At 33.0% G+C, this 15,847-nt stretch overlaps 2 protein-coding genes across 2 annotated transcripts; both read right to left on the bottom strand.

The window, feature by feature from the left end:
- Positions 1–1,271: 1,271 nt before the first annotated feature.
- On the bottom strand, positions 1,272–14,217 carry LOC111985178 (protein ROOT HAIR DEFECTIVE 3). Its single transcript, XM_065783085.1, has 22 exons — positions 13,957–14,217; positions 12,837–12,986; positions 12,283–12,349; positions 12,096–12,198; positions 11,394–11,464; positions 11,172–11,235; positions 11,018–11,083; positions 10,887–10,934; positions 10,742–10,804; positions 10,576–10,632; positions 9,874–10,032; positions 9,723–9,791; positions 9,510–9,601; positions 8,906–8,984; positions 8,250–8,415; positions 4,726–4,850; positions 3,764–4,026; positions 3,581–3,677; positions 3,331–3,495; positions 2,380–2,484; positions 1,745–1,839; positions 1,272–1,642 (listed from the first exon to the last, which is right to left on the bottom strand). Exons 1-22 carry the CDS (start codon positions 13,958–13,960, stop codon positions 1,444–1,446), a joined length of 2,307 nt encoding a protein of 768 aa, XP_065639157.1. The 5' UTR covers positions 13,961–14,217; the 3' UTR covers positions 1,272–1,443.
- On the bottom strand, positions 5,131–6,894 carry LOC136071603 (protein ROOT HAIR DEFECTIVE 3-like). Its single transcript, XM_065783150.1, has 5 exons — positions 6,787–6,894; positions 6,636–6,704; positions 6,423–6,514; positions 5,804–5,897; positions 5,131–5,328 (listed from the first exon to the last, which is right to left on the bottom strand). The coding sequence occupies exons 2-5, from the start codon at positions 6,699–6,701 to the stop codon at positions 5,131–5,133; spliced, it is 450 nt and encodes a 149-aa protein (XP_065639222.1). The 5' UTR covers positions 6,702–6,704; positions 6,787–6,894.
- Positions 14,218–15,847: the final 1,630 nt, after the last annotated feature.

Here is a 15,847-nt window from a genome sequence, read left to right as displayed (position 1 = left end):
TCTCTATCTATTGTGTTTGTTCGGTTCCTCTCGTTATTTAAGCATTCTTTTAAGAGATAATTTCAACTTATGACGTCTACTTTGATGAAGAATTTTAGATTTCTTATTCAACGACAAAAGACTATATGAGTTGAGTTAACTGGAACTCACTTTGTTGTCTAAGCATTGAATATCCTTATATGTATGTTTCTTTTTAATGCTTGCCAGCCACAACTATGACCCTTAGGGTTCATTTGGTTGGGTAGATTTTAGGGAGGTTGGAAAAAAAATGAGAGAAAATAGGAGAGAATATGGGTGTAATTGGTTAGTTTCAATCGGTTTGAAGTGCAGTTTATCCACCACGCGAACCGAAATTTTCAATTTTACCAAATTTGGTACCAACACCGAATTGTAGGGGAGGAACACCCTCATCGAACTAATTGGATTTCAATCGGTTCGGTTTGGTTGGCTTTCAGTTTCTTCCAATTTCTTAGAAAGCAAACAGATTATAGTAAAAAAAACTATTTCCCTTTGCTTTCCCACATTTTTTTTAGCACCCAAACACCAAGCAAACACAAAAAAAAAAAAAAAACCTCAAAATCATGTATACATTCAGAGGACATACCAAAATAAGAAAAAACCCATTTCCCTTTACTTTCCTATGTTTTCTCAACATTCAAACACCAAGCAAGCAAATAAATAATTAAAAACACTAAAGGATTTTTTTTTTTTTTTTTTTTTTTTTTGCCACACAATTATTATTCAAAAGGGATTCATTGTCATAATGGGAGGAGCAGAACTTTAAAGCTACTTAATTGGTATTTTATGGTTCTCACTTATTGGCGTTTCTTTTATACAACACATGAACTAGGTTGGGCCCCCTTTTGGGAGAAATAATCACAAAGCGGCCCCCTCACAGCAAGTGGATCCAACACACCCACGAGACCCACATGCTGAGAAAAAACCACAGCATAAAATGGGTCCATGAGAAACTACACATCTTTTGGGGCTTTTCTTAATGAATTGTCTTTCTGAAGAATAGTTTAAAATGTTAAAGGGATTTATCCCTCCTATATCAACTGCATGAGCCTATAGTTTTGATGAATAAGATATTGATTGGCCTAAACAACATGCATTCTTATTCTCTCAATAATCCCTATTAAAGATAAAATATAAAAGCAGGAATCAATTTAAAAGATAACTTCCAAGAAACAGTTTTTCTAAACCATAATCTACAAATTTAAGAAAAGAAAAAATAAAATGACAATAATACGTCCGCTATTTGTGGAACTCATTGCGAAGAATTTCAATTATATGGATTGGTGTCTTTGAGATTTGAACTTTAATTTTTTGATAAGTAGAGATTTGAACTTTAATTCAAGAGCCTTTTGTGTTATATAGCGATTAAGTAGTTGAAAAAGGACTTAGTCTCAAAGTTCAGTTTTCAGATGCACTTTCAAACAATCAACCAGTTGTAGAGTTTCTTAAAATCAATCTTCCAAATTGACCATCAATTGACAATAAACTAATGGGGTTTAAACAATCACAATTGAATTTAATACTCACAGCACCATTGCGAAATTCACCCGAAATGTCCAGCTGCACCCACAATGCTTTGAATAGTAAAAAACCAACAAAGATGACACACAAATACAAAGGATTTCTGCAATGAAGACATACCAAATTAAGTTAAACCATTATACATCAGGGGTATATACATGAACCTAAACAAAATCAAATTTCACAATACATGAAAAACATGTACCTTAGAAGTGTCATAAATTCATTGAATCCCAAGATTACCATGGCAGCAATGGCCCATGGTGGTGGCAACCAGTTGTTATTACGCTTGTTGGCTTCCTGAAAAATCATATAAGAGTGAAAGAAGTAAATTATTTCCTAGTAAAATGACAATGATAAAGATAGTCTTCTGATATGCATTTGTGTACATCTTCAACTATAATAAACACAGATCAGAATAAAAGAAATTGCAAATCAAGATACTGAATAATGCACCCTGAGAGAAATGATGCAGGTAGTCATATTGTGAAGAGATTTTTTTAGGCATACAATAGTTCTAATTGCTTATAGAATAATACAAAATTAAAAAATTTATATAAAAAATGAGAGATTAACAACCTACAAGGATTTTTTTTTTTTTTTTTTTGGTTTAACAGGACTATTTTTATAATATTTATCACTTCCTTTCTTCTAATATTATTATATAATTTATATTACACAGGCTTCCCACCAGCAAATCTTAAGACCAATCAAACTAAAAAATTATGGCAGAATGAAATCCAGTATTCAGCAATTTTGGTTTTCATCCTTTTAAGAGAATCAATATTTAAAATGAAATGAAATGAATCATCTAAATCATTAACATGCAATATATCATGCCTGTGCAGCGATGGCCTGGGAGACGGTATATTCCGTCTCTGACTTGAATTGTCTCCACAAAGATTTGCACTGGACAGGTGAAATCAATGTTTTCTTTGGTGAAACCTGCATGGAAGAAACCAACCACATTAACCAAATGGAGCTTAAGAGCAAAACAATGATACAAAACACTAAAACCATACAAGAGATAGGCACAGAATTGAATCATAATCGAGCATTGAGTCCACTATGGAAGCTTGCTCACCAAAATAAATCAATTTCTGAAATCAAGACTATATTTGTATATATAGTAACAAATTTCTTGTTCTTTTTTTACTTTTTCCTTTTTGTTTCCGATAAGCAAACATGTACATGTCATGTACTCAAATTGAACTAAAAGGTTAAGGGTCCGTTTGGGATCTACTTATTTTGCTGAAACTGAAAACTTTTTGCTGAAAATACTTTAGATAAAAGTAAAAATTGGTTGAAATAGTACAGTGAGACCATGAATAGTACCAAAAAGTGCAGTGAGACCCATAAATAATAGCAAAAATAAGCTGAATAGTAAAATAAGTTGATAAAAATAGTTTTTGCCAAACACACACTAAATCCCAATTAAATTTGAGTGGGCTCTTTGGATTATTGTCAACTAATCAGAATAAGCATGATGTACTTTTTGCAACCATAATATCCTATTCAAAATTAACGTGTCATATCATATACGTATCCAAATTTTTCCTTAAGACTAACCCACTTGCCAAATTGGACCTGTTGACAGATTTGGTCAGAGCTAAAAGGACCAGATCTTGAACAGTAAATAAGGGTCCAAACATTATGCTTGAAAAACTTTTCTAGAGAGAACCCTGTTGTTTCATTTTACATCTGTTTTATTATATTGAGATTTGAGAATAAAAATTTTTAGCATAAAATTATGAACTCCAGATGTAAGAACTTCAGTTGAACAAAAGTCACCTCTTCCCAAGTGCTTGAGGCAAGTGGATCAAATGATGTAATGCTCCTATCTTTAACAGCACCATTTGTGGATTCCACCAAAGCAACAGATAGTGTACCCTCAATGTTATCACTATGATCATCATCCAAACGGGTCACGGCCATAACAGCCAGAAGCTTTAAGGACTGGACAAATTAATAGGAATAATTAACAGACATGCAATACATGGTTAATAATTAACAGAAAATATTTATATAAACTGTGGCATACTGCAGAGCGAGCAGTTTTGGTGATTGCTCGAATGTCTTCCTTCCCAGTCCAAACCCGCGGCATTGAATCGGAATCATGACTAAACAATGTTGTAAACCTGTTGGCAACTTAAAGTTAATCCCAACAAGAGGAATCTGGAAAAATATGAAATAATTAGAATCAGATATTGCAAGGAGTTGCTACCTGTCCTTCATGCGGGTCAGGACCCTTCCTGCTTCTTCTCTTGCTTTTGCTTCAACCACTCCTCTTGCATAGTCCTTTGTACTTGAAAGCATTTTGTCCTTTGTTTGTTCGTCCAAGTCAAAACCAGAAAGCGCATCAGAAAGCCCAGAAACAGCAGCTTCAGTCTCACGCCTAAGAAGTTTCCTTATAGCTGGCCAGGTCTCATTACTAGCTCCATCTAATAGAGCTTCCACAGGTCCTGATAATGCCTCTTTAAGCTTTGCCTGCAAATTTGTTATAATCATCAGCAAGGTTATCATAAATTGCTTATTCTGCCAACTTTAAATATCTAGGCACTAAAGAAAGGAAACAATTCTCCATATATTAAGAAATCTATAACCATATGAGGTAGAGTTATAAAGCACAAGGACGCAAGAAGTTTTTGTAGAGACAACAGGCTCTAAGGAGAAAACCGTGATGGTTAATCTGAAATATCAAATGTAACAAGATATCTCATGATATTAAAGAAGTTAATAGAAAAATCAGATCAATTTCCATTGATGGTTTTAAAGCCAATTTCCACAGATTTTGTTTAAATTGTCAAGGTTATAAATTCGATGGTTTAAGGATATATGTAAAGCCAATTTCCATAGTTTTTAATAATTATGGATATTAGTAGTCAGCTGTTAATTGGCAACCAAAAAAAAATTATTATTTTCAAATTGATAAGTATACAAATCATACAAAAATGCATACTTCTTTTGTCAGCCATGACAGACATGATCACATCAGATTTGCATAATTCTTTTTTAATTTTTTTTGAACCCTGGATGTGTCCTTTAGAAACACCAGGAGGTGCCAACCAAACCATATAAGTATAGTTCCCATCAGATGTTGAAGTTACCAACCCATTTGAATCTTAACATTGTTACTATGCTTGAATAAAATCAGTTGAGAATCAAAAAGGCTACAGGTTATTATACCTCATACAAAGAAGTAAGTTCAGAAAGCTTGGCAGCACGGACAGAATCAATATGTGCATCTATATCACGTCGAAGTTTATCCCTCACTTTAGATGTGTCCCAGTTTGCGTGTTCAATAACAGCATCTGCAAGGCTACTGCGTCAATATAATCATCGCACTCAAGTGCCACACCACTGAAACCTATCCCCCAAAACCAAAGGCATACAAGACTAAAACCCTATACCTCTCAAACCTATTCAGACTATTCCAAGTTTTATTACTTTCATAAAATTTATTCATATAAATGATCCAAAACCCCTTTTAGCCTAAAACACAATTATAATTAATCCGTTATCAACTTGTTTTGTCATCAATAGTTTCCTGTTTAAAAACTCTTTTTCTCCATTGGTTTCAATTCACTTTGGCTAACAAAATGGCAGTTTCAAGTTTAACACACCTGCACATCCTTCATCAAATAGAGCCATACAAAACTGTGCGCAGTTACAAGAGGCCAGAGAAAATGCTTCCCCTCCATTCAGAGCTTTATCAAATACTTGCTTGAATTTTTCTAAAGTTTCAGAACGAATGTGTCCCAGCAGGGATTGGAATGCCGGTTGGATAAGCTAACAAATCAGAAAAAACAACATAATTGAATCATTAAATGAGTAGACACTGAATCACAGTTTTTATTGTCCAAAAGATAATAACTAAGAAAAGTTGAAAACGTTCTGAGCTTAATCAAAAGAAATCATTATAACAGCAAGTTCAATGCTTTAAGAAGTCCTAGAAGCTCCTTTTAAAGCTTTCCCCTATAAAGATATGTGCAACAGAGTTTTTTTACTTCAAACATTTATTCTCAATTTCATAAACATGCAATTATTGGTGACCAGCTTGTGAACATAGAATAGAGAAATTATCAGATCTTATAAAACCTATCAAAAGAATTACGAGCTCATTTTCAGATACTGCTAACAAACCAGCATCCTAAATTCTCAGTTTCACATTGTACTCCAGTCATGTAATTTACATGATTGTACTAAGCCTTGATCCCAACTAATGGGTTCAGCAACATGAATGGGAGAAACTACCAAATCGCACGCAGAGATGAATTACCTGCAACAATTTCTCCTCAAACTGCCTCCGCTTTGCAGATCGGACACCTTCGTCAAAATAGGTAGCTTCTGCATCATACCTAGAAAGACAGAAAAACAGGAAGTTTTCAGTACTGAGGAAATTCATCATGAACAGTATTTCTAGAGACATGAGAAGAGGGAGGAGGGAGATGATTATAAATGATATCATCCACACTAAAGCTTATTGCTAAAGTTGACATGAAAAGGTTTAGAAACCATACATGGTGACATTAGGCACTAATAACCAACAAGGCAAACAAAACCATCAGGCCAAATAGAAACAATTCATAATCCCAAAAGGCCAATGGGAAACAATAATTACAATACTACCCACCCTTCAAAAGATCCTCCTGACAAGCTTCTAATCCTTATCACAAGAGGTGTACAATTGAGCGTTAATATACATCAACTATGCATACATCTAGTTCATTGGTCCTTATCTAGGTCCTAGATCTACTCAAATCTGCCAATTGTTTACAAGCACAAGCAGTGACCAGGAAGCATATCCATCTTAATATTCATATTTCCTTGGCTATGTAGCATATGCTGCTAAACCAATTAAAAATTACATGAAACATACTTACTCTGATAAAAACGAATCAAGAATTGAACTGAGCTTTTTCCCAAATCCAGAAACAGGACCAGACTGCACAGCCTCTTCCAAATGACACCAATCCTGTGGTCATTTGTTGCAATTTGGATGTTGGTAGTTATTATCTTGGCAAAAATTATGGAATTTAAAAATAAAAAATATAAATAAATAAAAGGAAACCAAAAGCCTAGATTATATGAAGTACCTCATTTGAAGCAAAAGAGGCATACTTTTCATTGGCGATTTCTTCACAGCGTACAGTAGCCACCATGACCTACAAATGGATGGATCTTGCATGACATAAACAACAACATAATATACATATGCTACATATGGCATCTGGTTAACAATATTACCTTGTGAGCGGGAAGGTCAAGGTCCTTGTTCTCCTTAATAACTTTCCAAATTTGCTGTGCACTAAAGGAAAAACCTGAAGCAGGAACTACTCCCCGCCGGTCTCCCGCAAGCCCCCCAGGGGTAATAGAATGAAAGAATCGTTGCCTCAAGCTAGCAACCTACTTTTTTAACAATAAGTCAATAACTAATACAAAAACACACACAAATATATGTCAGATAAGTTCGCCAAGCCAAAAGGCCCAACTCCATGCTTCAAACTGAAACCCAGATTCTAAGTAATGTAATGGCAAAGAAATGTATACAATTAAAATTATTAATTAAAATAACAGCATGCTGGGAGAATTTATAACTAAAATCATTTAAATTCAACATCTAACCTAGCCCATTACTTTAAGTAATGCTATTCTAAGGTGCCTAATAAATTCAATAAGGTAAACTTTGAAAGCAATGAATAATGATAAAATAAGGCAAAATTGAGCAAGATAAGAAAAATTCATCAACATGGCATTACTTATAACTTTTGAATCAGATCATTATAAGAAATCTGCAATTCCTTCTTTATTTCTTTACAAACAATTCAAGAAAATAACCAAAAAAATGGGCTCATTTCAACAGTTATGAATAAACACAACAGAATAATATCATTCCAGGGCAGTCCCAATAAGAGATAAGAAGCATTTATGTGTACCTGCTCTTTAAATTGCTCTTCTTTTTCTTCATAACTAGAAAGAGCAACAACTTCAACCTGACCATTTAATCATTAACAATAAAACCATAAATGTATGATAATTACTCCCAACATACGGGATAAGGACATGTCTAAGCTAATCTTGCAAAAAAGCATGGCATCTTACATTAAAAAATTCGCTTAATGGAGTTTCCTTGTGTGCATGGGGCTTAGGAACAGAGTCCCAAATCTGAAATTAAATAGAATTAAAGAAAATATCAATAATCAACAAAGATCAACCAAATAACTATGCTTGAATAAAATCAGTTGAGAATCAAAAAGGCTACAGGTTATTATACCTCATACAAAGAAGTAAGTTCAGAAAGCTTGGCAGCACGGACAGAATCAATATGTGCATCTATATCACGTCGAAATTTATCCCTCACTTTAGATGTGTCCCAGTTTGCGTGTTCAATAACAGCATCTGCAAGGCTACTGCGTCAATATAATCATCGCACTCAAGTGCCACACCACTGAAACCTATCCCCAAAACCAAAGGCATACAAGACTAAAACCCTATACCTCTCAAACCTATTCAGACTATTCCAAGTTTTATTACTTTCATAAAATTTATTCATATAAATGATCCAAAACCCCTTTTAGCCTAAAACACAATTATAATTAATCCGTTATCAACTTGTTTTGTCATCAATAGTTTCCTGTTTAAAAACTCTTTTTCTCCATTGGTTTCAATTCACTTTGGCTAACAAAATGGCAGTTTCAAGTTTAACACACCTGCACATCCTTCATCAAATAGAGCCATACAAAACTGTGCGCAGTTACAAGAGGCCAGAGAAAATGCTTCCCCTCCATTCAGAGCTTTATCAAATACTTGCTTGAATTTTTCTAAAGTTTCAGAACGAATGTGTCCCAGCAGGGATTGGAATGCCGGTTGGATAAGCTAACAAATCAGAAAAAACAACATAATTGAATCATTAAATGAGTAGACACTGAATCACAGTTTTTATTGTCCAAAAGATAATAACTAAGAAAAGTTGAAAACGTTCTGAGCTTAATCAAAAGAAATCATTATAACAGCAAGTTCAATGCTTTAAGAAGTCCTAGAAGCTCCTTTTAAAGCTTTCCCCTATAAAGATATGTGCAACAGAGTTTTTTTACTTCAAACATTTATTCTCAATTTCATAAACATGCAATTATTGGTGACCAGCTTGTGAACATAGAATAGAGAAATTATCAGATCTTATAAAACCTATCAAAAGAATTACGAGCTCATTTTCAGATACTGCTAACAAACCAGCATCCTAAATTCTCAGTTTCACATTGTACTCCAGTCATGTAATTTACATGATTGTACTAAGCCTTGATCCCAACTAATGGGTTCAGCAACATGAATGGGAGAAACTACCAAATCGCACGCAGAGATGAATTACCTGCAACAATTTCTCCTCAAACTGCCTCCGCTTTGCAGATCGGACACCTTCGTCAAAATAGGTAGCTTCTGCATCATACCTAGAAAGACAGAAAAACAGGAAGTTTTCAGTACTGAGGAAATTCATCATGAACAGTATTTCTAGAGACATGAGAAGAGGGAGGAGGGAGATGATTATAAATGATATCATCCACACTAAAGCTTATTGCTAAAGTTGACATGAAAAGGTTTAGAAACCATACATGGTGACATTAGGCACTAATAACCAACAAGGCAAACAAAACCATCAGGCCAAATAGAAACAATTCATAATCCCAAAAGGCCAATGGGAAACAATAATTACAATACTACCCACCCTTCAAAAGATCCTCCTGACAAGCTTCTAATCCTTATCACAAGAGGTGTACAATTGAGCGTTAATATACATCAACTATGCATACATCTAGTTCATTGGTCCTTATCTAGGTCCTAGATCTACTCAAATCTGCCAATTGTTTACAAGCACAAGCAGTGACTAGGAAGCATATCCATCTTAATATTCATATTTCCTAGGCTATGTAGCATATGCTGCTAAACCAATTAAAAATTACATGAAACATACTTACTCTGATAAAAACGAATCAAGAATTGAACTGAGCTTTTTCCCAAATCCAGAAACAGGACCGGACTGCACAGCCTCTTCCAAATGACACCAATCCTGTGGTCATTTGTTGCAATTTGGATGTTGGTAGTTATTATCTTGGCAAAAATTATGGAATTTAAAAATAAAAAATATAAATAAATAAAAGGAAACCAAAAGCCTAGATTATATGAAGTACCTCATTTGAAGCAAAAGAGGCATACTTTTCATTGGCGATTTCTTCACAGCGTACAGTAGCCACCATGACCTACAAATGGATGGATCTTGCATGACATAAACAACAACATAATATACATATGCTACATATGGCATCTGGTTAACAATATTACCTTGTGAGCGGGAAGGTCAAGGTCCTTGTTCTCCTTAATAACTTTCCAAATTTGCTGTGCACTAAAGGAAAAACCTGAAGCAGGAACTACTCCCCGCCGGTCTCCCGCAAGCCCCCCAGGGGTAATAGAATGAAAGAATCGTTGCCTCAAGCTAGCAACCTACTTTTTTAACAATAAGTCAATAACTAATACAAAAACACACACAAATATATGTCAGATAAGTTCGCCAAGCCAAAAGGCCAAGCCAAAAGGCCCAACTCCATGCTTCAAACTGAAACCCAGATTCTAAGTAATGTAATGGCAAAGAAATGTATACAATTAAAATTATTAATTAAAATAACAGCATGCTGGGAGAATTTATAACTAAAATCATTTAAATTCAACATCTAACCTAGCCCATTACTTTAAGTAATGCTGTTCTAAGGTGCCTAATAAATTCAATAAGGTAAACTTTGAAAGCAATGAATAATGATAAAATAAGGCAAAATTGAGCAAGATAAGAAAAATTCATCAACACGGCATTACTTATAACTTTTTAATCAGATCATTATAAGAAATCTGCAATTCCTTCTTTATTTCTTTACAAACAATTCAAGAAAATAACCAAAAAAATGGGCTCATTTCAACAGTTATGAATAAACACAACAGAATAATATCATTCCAGGGCAGTCCCAATAAGAGATAAGAAGCATTTATGTGTACCTGCTCTTTAAATTGCTCTTCTTTTTCTTCATAACTAGAAAGAGCAACAACTTCAACCTGACCATTTAATCATTAACAATAAAACCATAAATGTATGATAATTACTCCCAACATACGGGATAAGGACATGTCTAAGCTAATCTTGCAAAAAAGCATGGCATCTTACATTAAAAAATTCGCTTAATGGAGTTTCCTTGTGTGCATGGGGCTTAGGAACAGAGTCCCAAATCTGAAATTAAATAGAATTAAAGAAAATATCAATAATCAACAAAGATCAACCAAATAAGAAAAGCTAAAAAAAAATCCCTTACCTTCTGAATATCTTCTCTTAGAACAGGTTCTAAATTTTCTAGTGGAGTCTACAAACAAACAAGGTTTAACACAATTAGAAATTTTTCTCAACTCAACAAGGAATAATAGATCAATAAAGAGAGGAACACACCCTTGTTTTATCACGTATGACAAACATCAAAGTCGTTTTGCGTGGACTAAACAGTCGCATCATGACCTGCAAGCATATGCCAGCATAAAGTTGACTTAAAAAAAACCTTCCAGAATCGAATAATCACTAATATATCGCAGGAAGATGGACATACCTGGAACACAGTCTTTAGTAGAGGCTTATTTGCAGCTTGCTCACGGCCAATGTCATGACACCACCTAGATCAAAGGCTCAAGAAGATTAACTTTACAATCTAGAAGAAGTAACAACAAAAAACTATAAACAACAATAATTAAATAAATGTATAAATTTTAAGATAGTAGAACTTACTAGACAAGGATACTTGTAAATTTCTCTAGTTTTACAGACAACTTACATGTTTATTAGCACTATATCTGATACAGCGAGAGCAAAAAGGGCACTCTGCTTCTCAAATGCAGTATCATCCTGAAACGAAGATTAAACCCATTAAAACAGACAGCAAGATACTGATATCCATATCACCATGTATAACTACATCCATAAAGAGTCATGACATATGAAATTAACATGTAACTAGAATTTCACCATTCTAACTTTGGGGGGGAAAAAATCATTTGTCACAATGATGTCAATAATTAAATGGCTTGTTCTCATTTCTCTAGTCCCAAATAAAGATTGTACATAACAGCTTAATGAACCTGGATTGAATCTTACAATTGACTTATAATTAACAAAACAAAGGATTTATTTTTTGATCGGTAACAAAACAAAGGATTTATTACATTTTAATAAACTTTAAACAATCAAAAAAAAAAAAAATCGTAATATAATCTTGAAAAATTAAGGACATCATTGCCAACCTGTAATACAAAAGTTTTTCTCTTTATACTACATGGCATGGGCACTCGAGCAGAATGCAAAAATTTCCATTACGGAGCTTATGACACTAGTGGATATATGTGCATTACAGGAGCAGTGATTTAGTAGATTGAGCCAGACAATATTAAGACAGAACTGCTTATGAGGATAACAATAAGATTTATGTCATGACTGGAGCAATTTGAAATTATTAAAAAAGATATCGGAGGAAAGGCACCTCTCCACGTTCTCTTCCATCTGTACCCTCCAAATCCATTACAAGAGTACAAGGCTCAATACCAGCACATCTTGCCAACCAAATACCTTTAGTCGTTTGGGACCTAGAGACAGCAAATTAAGTCAGTTCGTAGATATCTGCTGAGAAACATAAATGCTGCAGTATTAAGAGAATTATGATAACATACCTTCCTTTAAAAGCATCCATCTCCCTGAATTTGGTACCAAACAAGTGATTTAGTAGAGTACTCTTCCCTGTTCAGACCATAGAAATTAATGTAAAACTCTTAATTTTTCCATGAGTTAACAACTGACATAAGCAGCAATTGGCAATTGCAGGGTTCCAATAGAAAATAAATTACATTAAATTACCATTATGGAGAAAAAGGTGAAATCCCAGTATGTAAAAGCAAATGACAAAAGGAGGGTGAACAAAATTAACAGCTCAGCCAAATCAGATAAACGAAAATTAATATTTGACATCAGAATGATAGCCATGTCTCAGATTGCGCAAGATTAAAGTGAACCCGCTTCCACTTAATGTCTCAATTCATATAGCACAAAGTCTCAACTCAAAAATTTGTTCCATGTTGTTCACAAGAACAACATTGTAACAGCTTTAGAAGATTATTAGAACGAAATCTATTGCATGTAAATCCTTCTCACAAAAAAAAAAAAAAAAAGCATAACTGTCGAATAAAAATACTTAAGACCAAAGAGTTTATGAGGAAAAAATGCATACCACTACTTTGGGGGCCCATGATCGAGACAACAGCATATGATAGTCCACATGCCGCTAATCTTATCTCCTTGATTAATTTATCAATTCCAGTAGCATTGAACACACCATCTCCGTCAATGAGTTGAGTGGAACAAGACTCCTCGCTATTTGCTGCATAAGAACATAGTTCATATATTGGTGAGAACAAGAAAACAAGTCAAGGCTTCTAAGTATTCAAATTTCTCATATACTTGACTAAGCAAGAAGTCGCATAGAAACCTCAAAATGAATATTTCGCCATGCATTCTAATGACAAGCACTGCTATGAGAAAATTTCTTTAAAGATTGAAGACTATAAGCTGGCAAAACACTTCTCCCTTATTTTTATCAAATTAACAACCATCTTTTTCCAATTTCAATAGTGCAGCCACACTAATCTAAACAACCTTATCGTACAAGTCCCTCAATAAGTCTAGCATTTCCATAAAGGCTTAAACCATGGCCATCTATCTATCTTCTTGCACCAACTAAAAAAGCAAGCCAATAAGAATCACAACATTTTGCACCTAAACCTGTATTTGGCTGCTGATAAAACTGAGAGCGAAAAGGAAATAAAATAACCCCAACACCCAAATCAAAATCTTTTGCATGTTATGTGGTTCCTCAAGTAAGCCAAATAGATCACATTACCCCCAAGCCTTAAAACACCATAAATTTCTACTTCCACGCCCTAAAAAGCTAAAAAAAACTAAAATCCACACCCCAATTTCTCATCTTTCCTTTCCCTACACTTTCTCAGCAACCAAACAAAAAGCAATCCAATAATCTATTGACGATCCACAAGCAAAAAAAAGTTAATAAAGCTGAAACCCATAAACCTAAAATTCAATTTGACACAAAATCAATCAAAAACTAATTACACCCATTAAATAAAACAAAAACCCCATTAAAAATTTTGACAAACCCAGCTGTAACTTCCACTTTTTCGGTTACATTGGTCAATACAATAAAAATAAAATTAAAAAAACCCAAATTGAAATTCAATTCAATACGATACTAACAAAAAGGGAAAACGTAAAAAGGCAATAATTGTGTGATAAATTAAATGAATTAGTATAAATCAGATGGATCAGAGAAATACCCATCAAAAAAGATTGAGTTTTGCTTCGGATTCCGAGCTTCTGAGGAATGCGTGAGATAGATTGGAGATCGATGATGATTACGCTCAGACAGAAACAGAGAGAGAAAAAGAGAGAGAGAGAGACTAGGAGAGAGAAAGAAAAAGAGAGAGACAGAGAGATCTGAGATGGTGAGGGATTGATAGTATGGAATTGACTGTGTTGGAATGGTTCCTAATTCCCTATGACGAAAGTAGTACCAAACGATTGTTTCTCTTTTGTATTTGGCCTATCTTTTTGGGTTAAAGATGAAAAAAGCTTCATAAAGTTTATTCTAAATTAAAATTAAAATTACGAAAATATTAAAAATAAAATATATTATAATGTAAATGTTATTAAAATTCGCTGAGGCTCAGGCTAATGCCAATTTGGTCCAAAATATTTTAAAATTGTCCAATTTTTCTAAACTCAACTTGATTCCTAAGACAAAAAGATTCCTAAGAGAAACAATTCATTCAAAAAAACTAACTGTGATGAAAATTCTTTCTCCAAAAAAAAAAAAAAAAAAATCTCGATTCCTAACTCCTAAGACAAGGAAGAGAAAGAAAAACTAACTTGCCTAACTGTGTTAGGAACCAAGTTGATTAGTTTAAAATGCTTTAGATTTGGTTGGTATTAGCTCAAACCTGTTAAGTGGCTAGAGATATAAAAAATTTTACAATAAAATGATAAGCTTATATTGAAGTAATATAACTTTCGTATGAACTCATAACTATAGCAAATTCAATCCTTGTGAATAAACTTATGATAAATTTTTTGAGACTAGATATATTATTAAAAGATAAAATTATAATATGGTATAGGGAATTTTAAATTATTAACAATTAATTAATTAAATTTTAAAAGAAAAACAATTGTGTAGGAGGGAGATGCTGATTGTGTTGAATAAGATATTAGTCTATTGTTTGATAACCAATCAAATTTTTATTGCAAAATTATGTGAAAATATTCAAGATTATACAAAATAAATTTGAATGCTAGATGAGTGAAATATTTTTAAAAACTTCATATTTTTGGTATGATCTATTTTTGAAGTAAAATAAGTCAATCAAAATAAACTCGTCTAAACATATATCTCTTGACAAAAATTACTCTTTCAAACACCCATTATAGTCTCTTGTGCTATTCTCGTGTGATAGAAGGTTCAAATTCTTTTTTTAATTTCAAAATAATAAATCAAAACTAATACCTTTTTATGTAAGAATATAAAAAAAAAAATTATTTATTAGAAATAAAAAATGTAAGTGCATTGAATATGATCCATCTAATTAATTAATGAAATACATGCACACATTAATTTAAATAAAATAAATAAATAATTTGTTTTGAGAATCAGAAAATTATTCAATGCAATAATGAAAAATAATTAAGCAAATTACACGAAAAGATAAATTGAATGCATTCATGAAAAAAAAAGATACAATTTATTAGGTACAACACTTTTAATTGTCATTGGAAAATTCAACATTATTTGCAATCCATTGGTCAATGTTGTTGGGCGGTAAACTTTAGTTAAAACCATGAGGTACAACACTTTTAAAAAACTGAAACTAAATCATTTTTAAAAAATAATAATAATACTTAAGGGCCTAAGGCAAGTGAAAAACAAACAAACACTTAAAAAGAAGTTAATCAAAATGTTGTTGTTTTATAATCTATCAATGAATTTTATAATATATAAAAATGAAAAAAAAAAAAAGGCACAAATATATGACTTTACATTTATATAGTTGATTTTTTATTTGTATTTTACCAATACCTCCTTAAATAATAGTATTTCACTCTTCTCTCACTTTTGAAATATATAAAAAGAAATATGATGGGATGAGTATTTATTATTATTATTATTGTATA

This window comes from Quercus suber, unplaced genomic scaffold (assembly GCF_002906115.3).
Source record: "Quercus suber isolate HL8 unplaced genomic scaffold, Cork oak 2.0 scaffold_16, whole genome shotgun sequence".
NCBI lineage: Eukaryota > Viridiplantae > Streptophyta > Magnoliopsida > Fagales > Fagaceae > Quercus > Quercus suber.
The sequence above is the reverse complement of the archived record's forward strand: the minus strand, read 5'-3'. Positions and strand labels throughout refer to the sequence as shown.

Excerpts from the sequence above, each read along its gene's own strand:
- LOC136071603 (XM_065783150.1), bottom strand. The coding sequence starts at position 6,701 with ATGGTGGCTACTGTACGCTGTGAAGAAATCGCCAATGAAAAGTATGCC. Across the intron at positions 6,515-6,635 it reads CCTCTTTTGCTTCAAATGAG|GATTGGTGTCATTTGGAAGA; the intron begins GTACTTCATATA and ends AAATGACCACAG. Across the intron at positions 5,329-5,803 it reads TGCAGGTAATTCATCTCTGC|CTTATCCAACCGGCATTCCA; the intron begins GTGCGATTTGGT and ends CTGATTTGTTAG.
- LOC111985178 (XM_065783085.1), bottom strand. Across the intron at positions 8,416-8,905 it reads TTGAGGAGAAATTGTTGCAG|CTTATCCAACCGGCATTCCA; the intron begins GTAATTCATCTC and ends CTGATTTGTTAG. Across the intron at positions 3,496-3,580 it reads CCAAAACTGCTCGCTCTGCA|TCCTTAAAGCTTCTGGCTGT; the intron begins GTATGCCACAGT and ends TAATTTGTCCAG.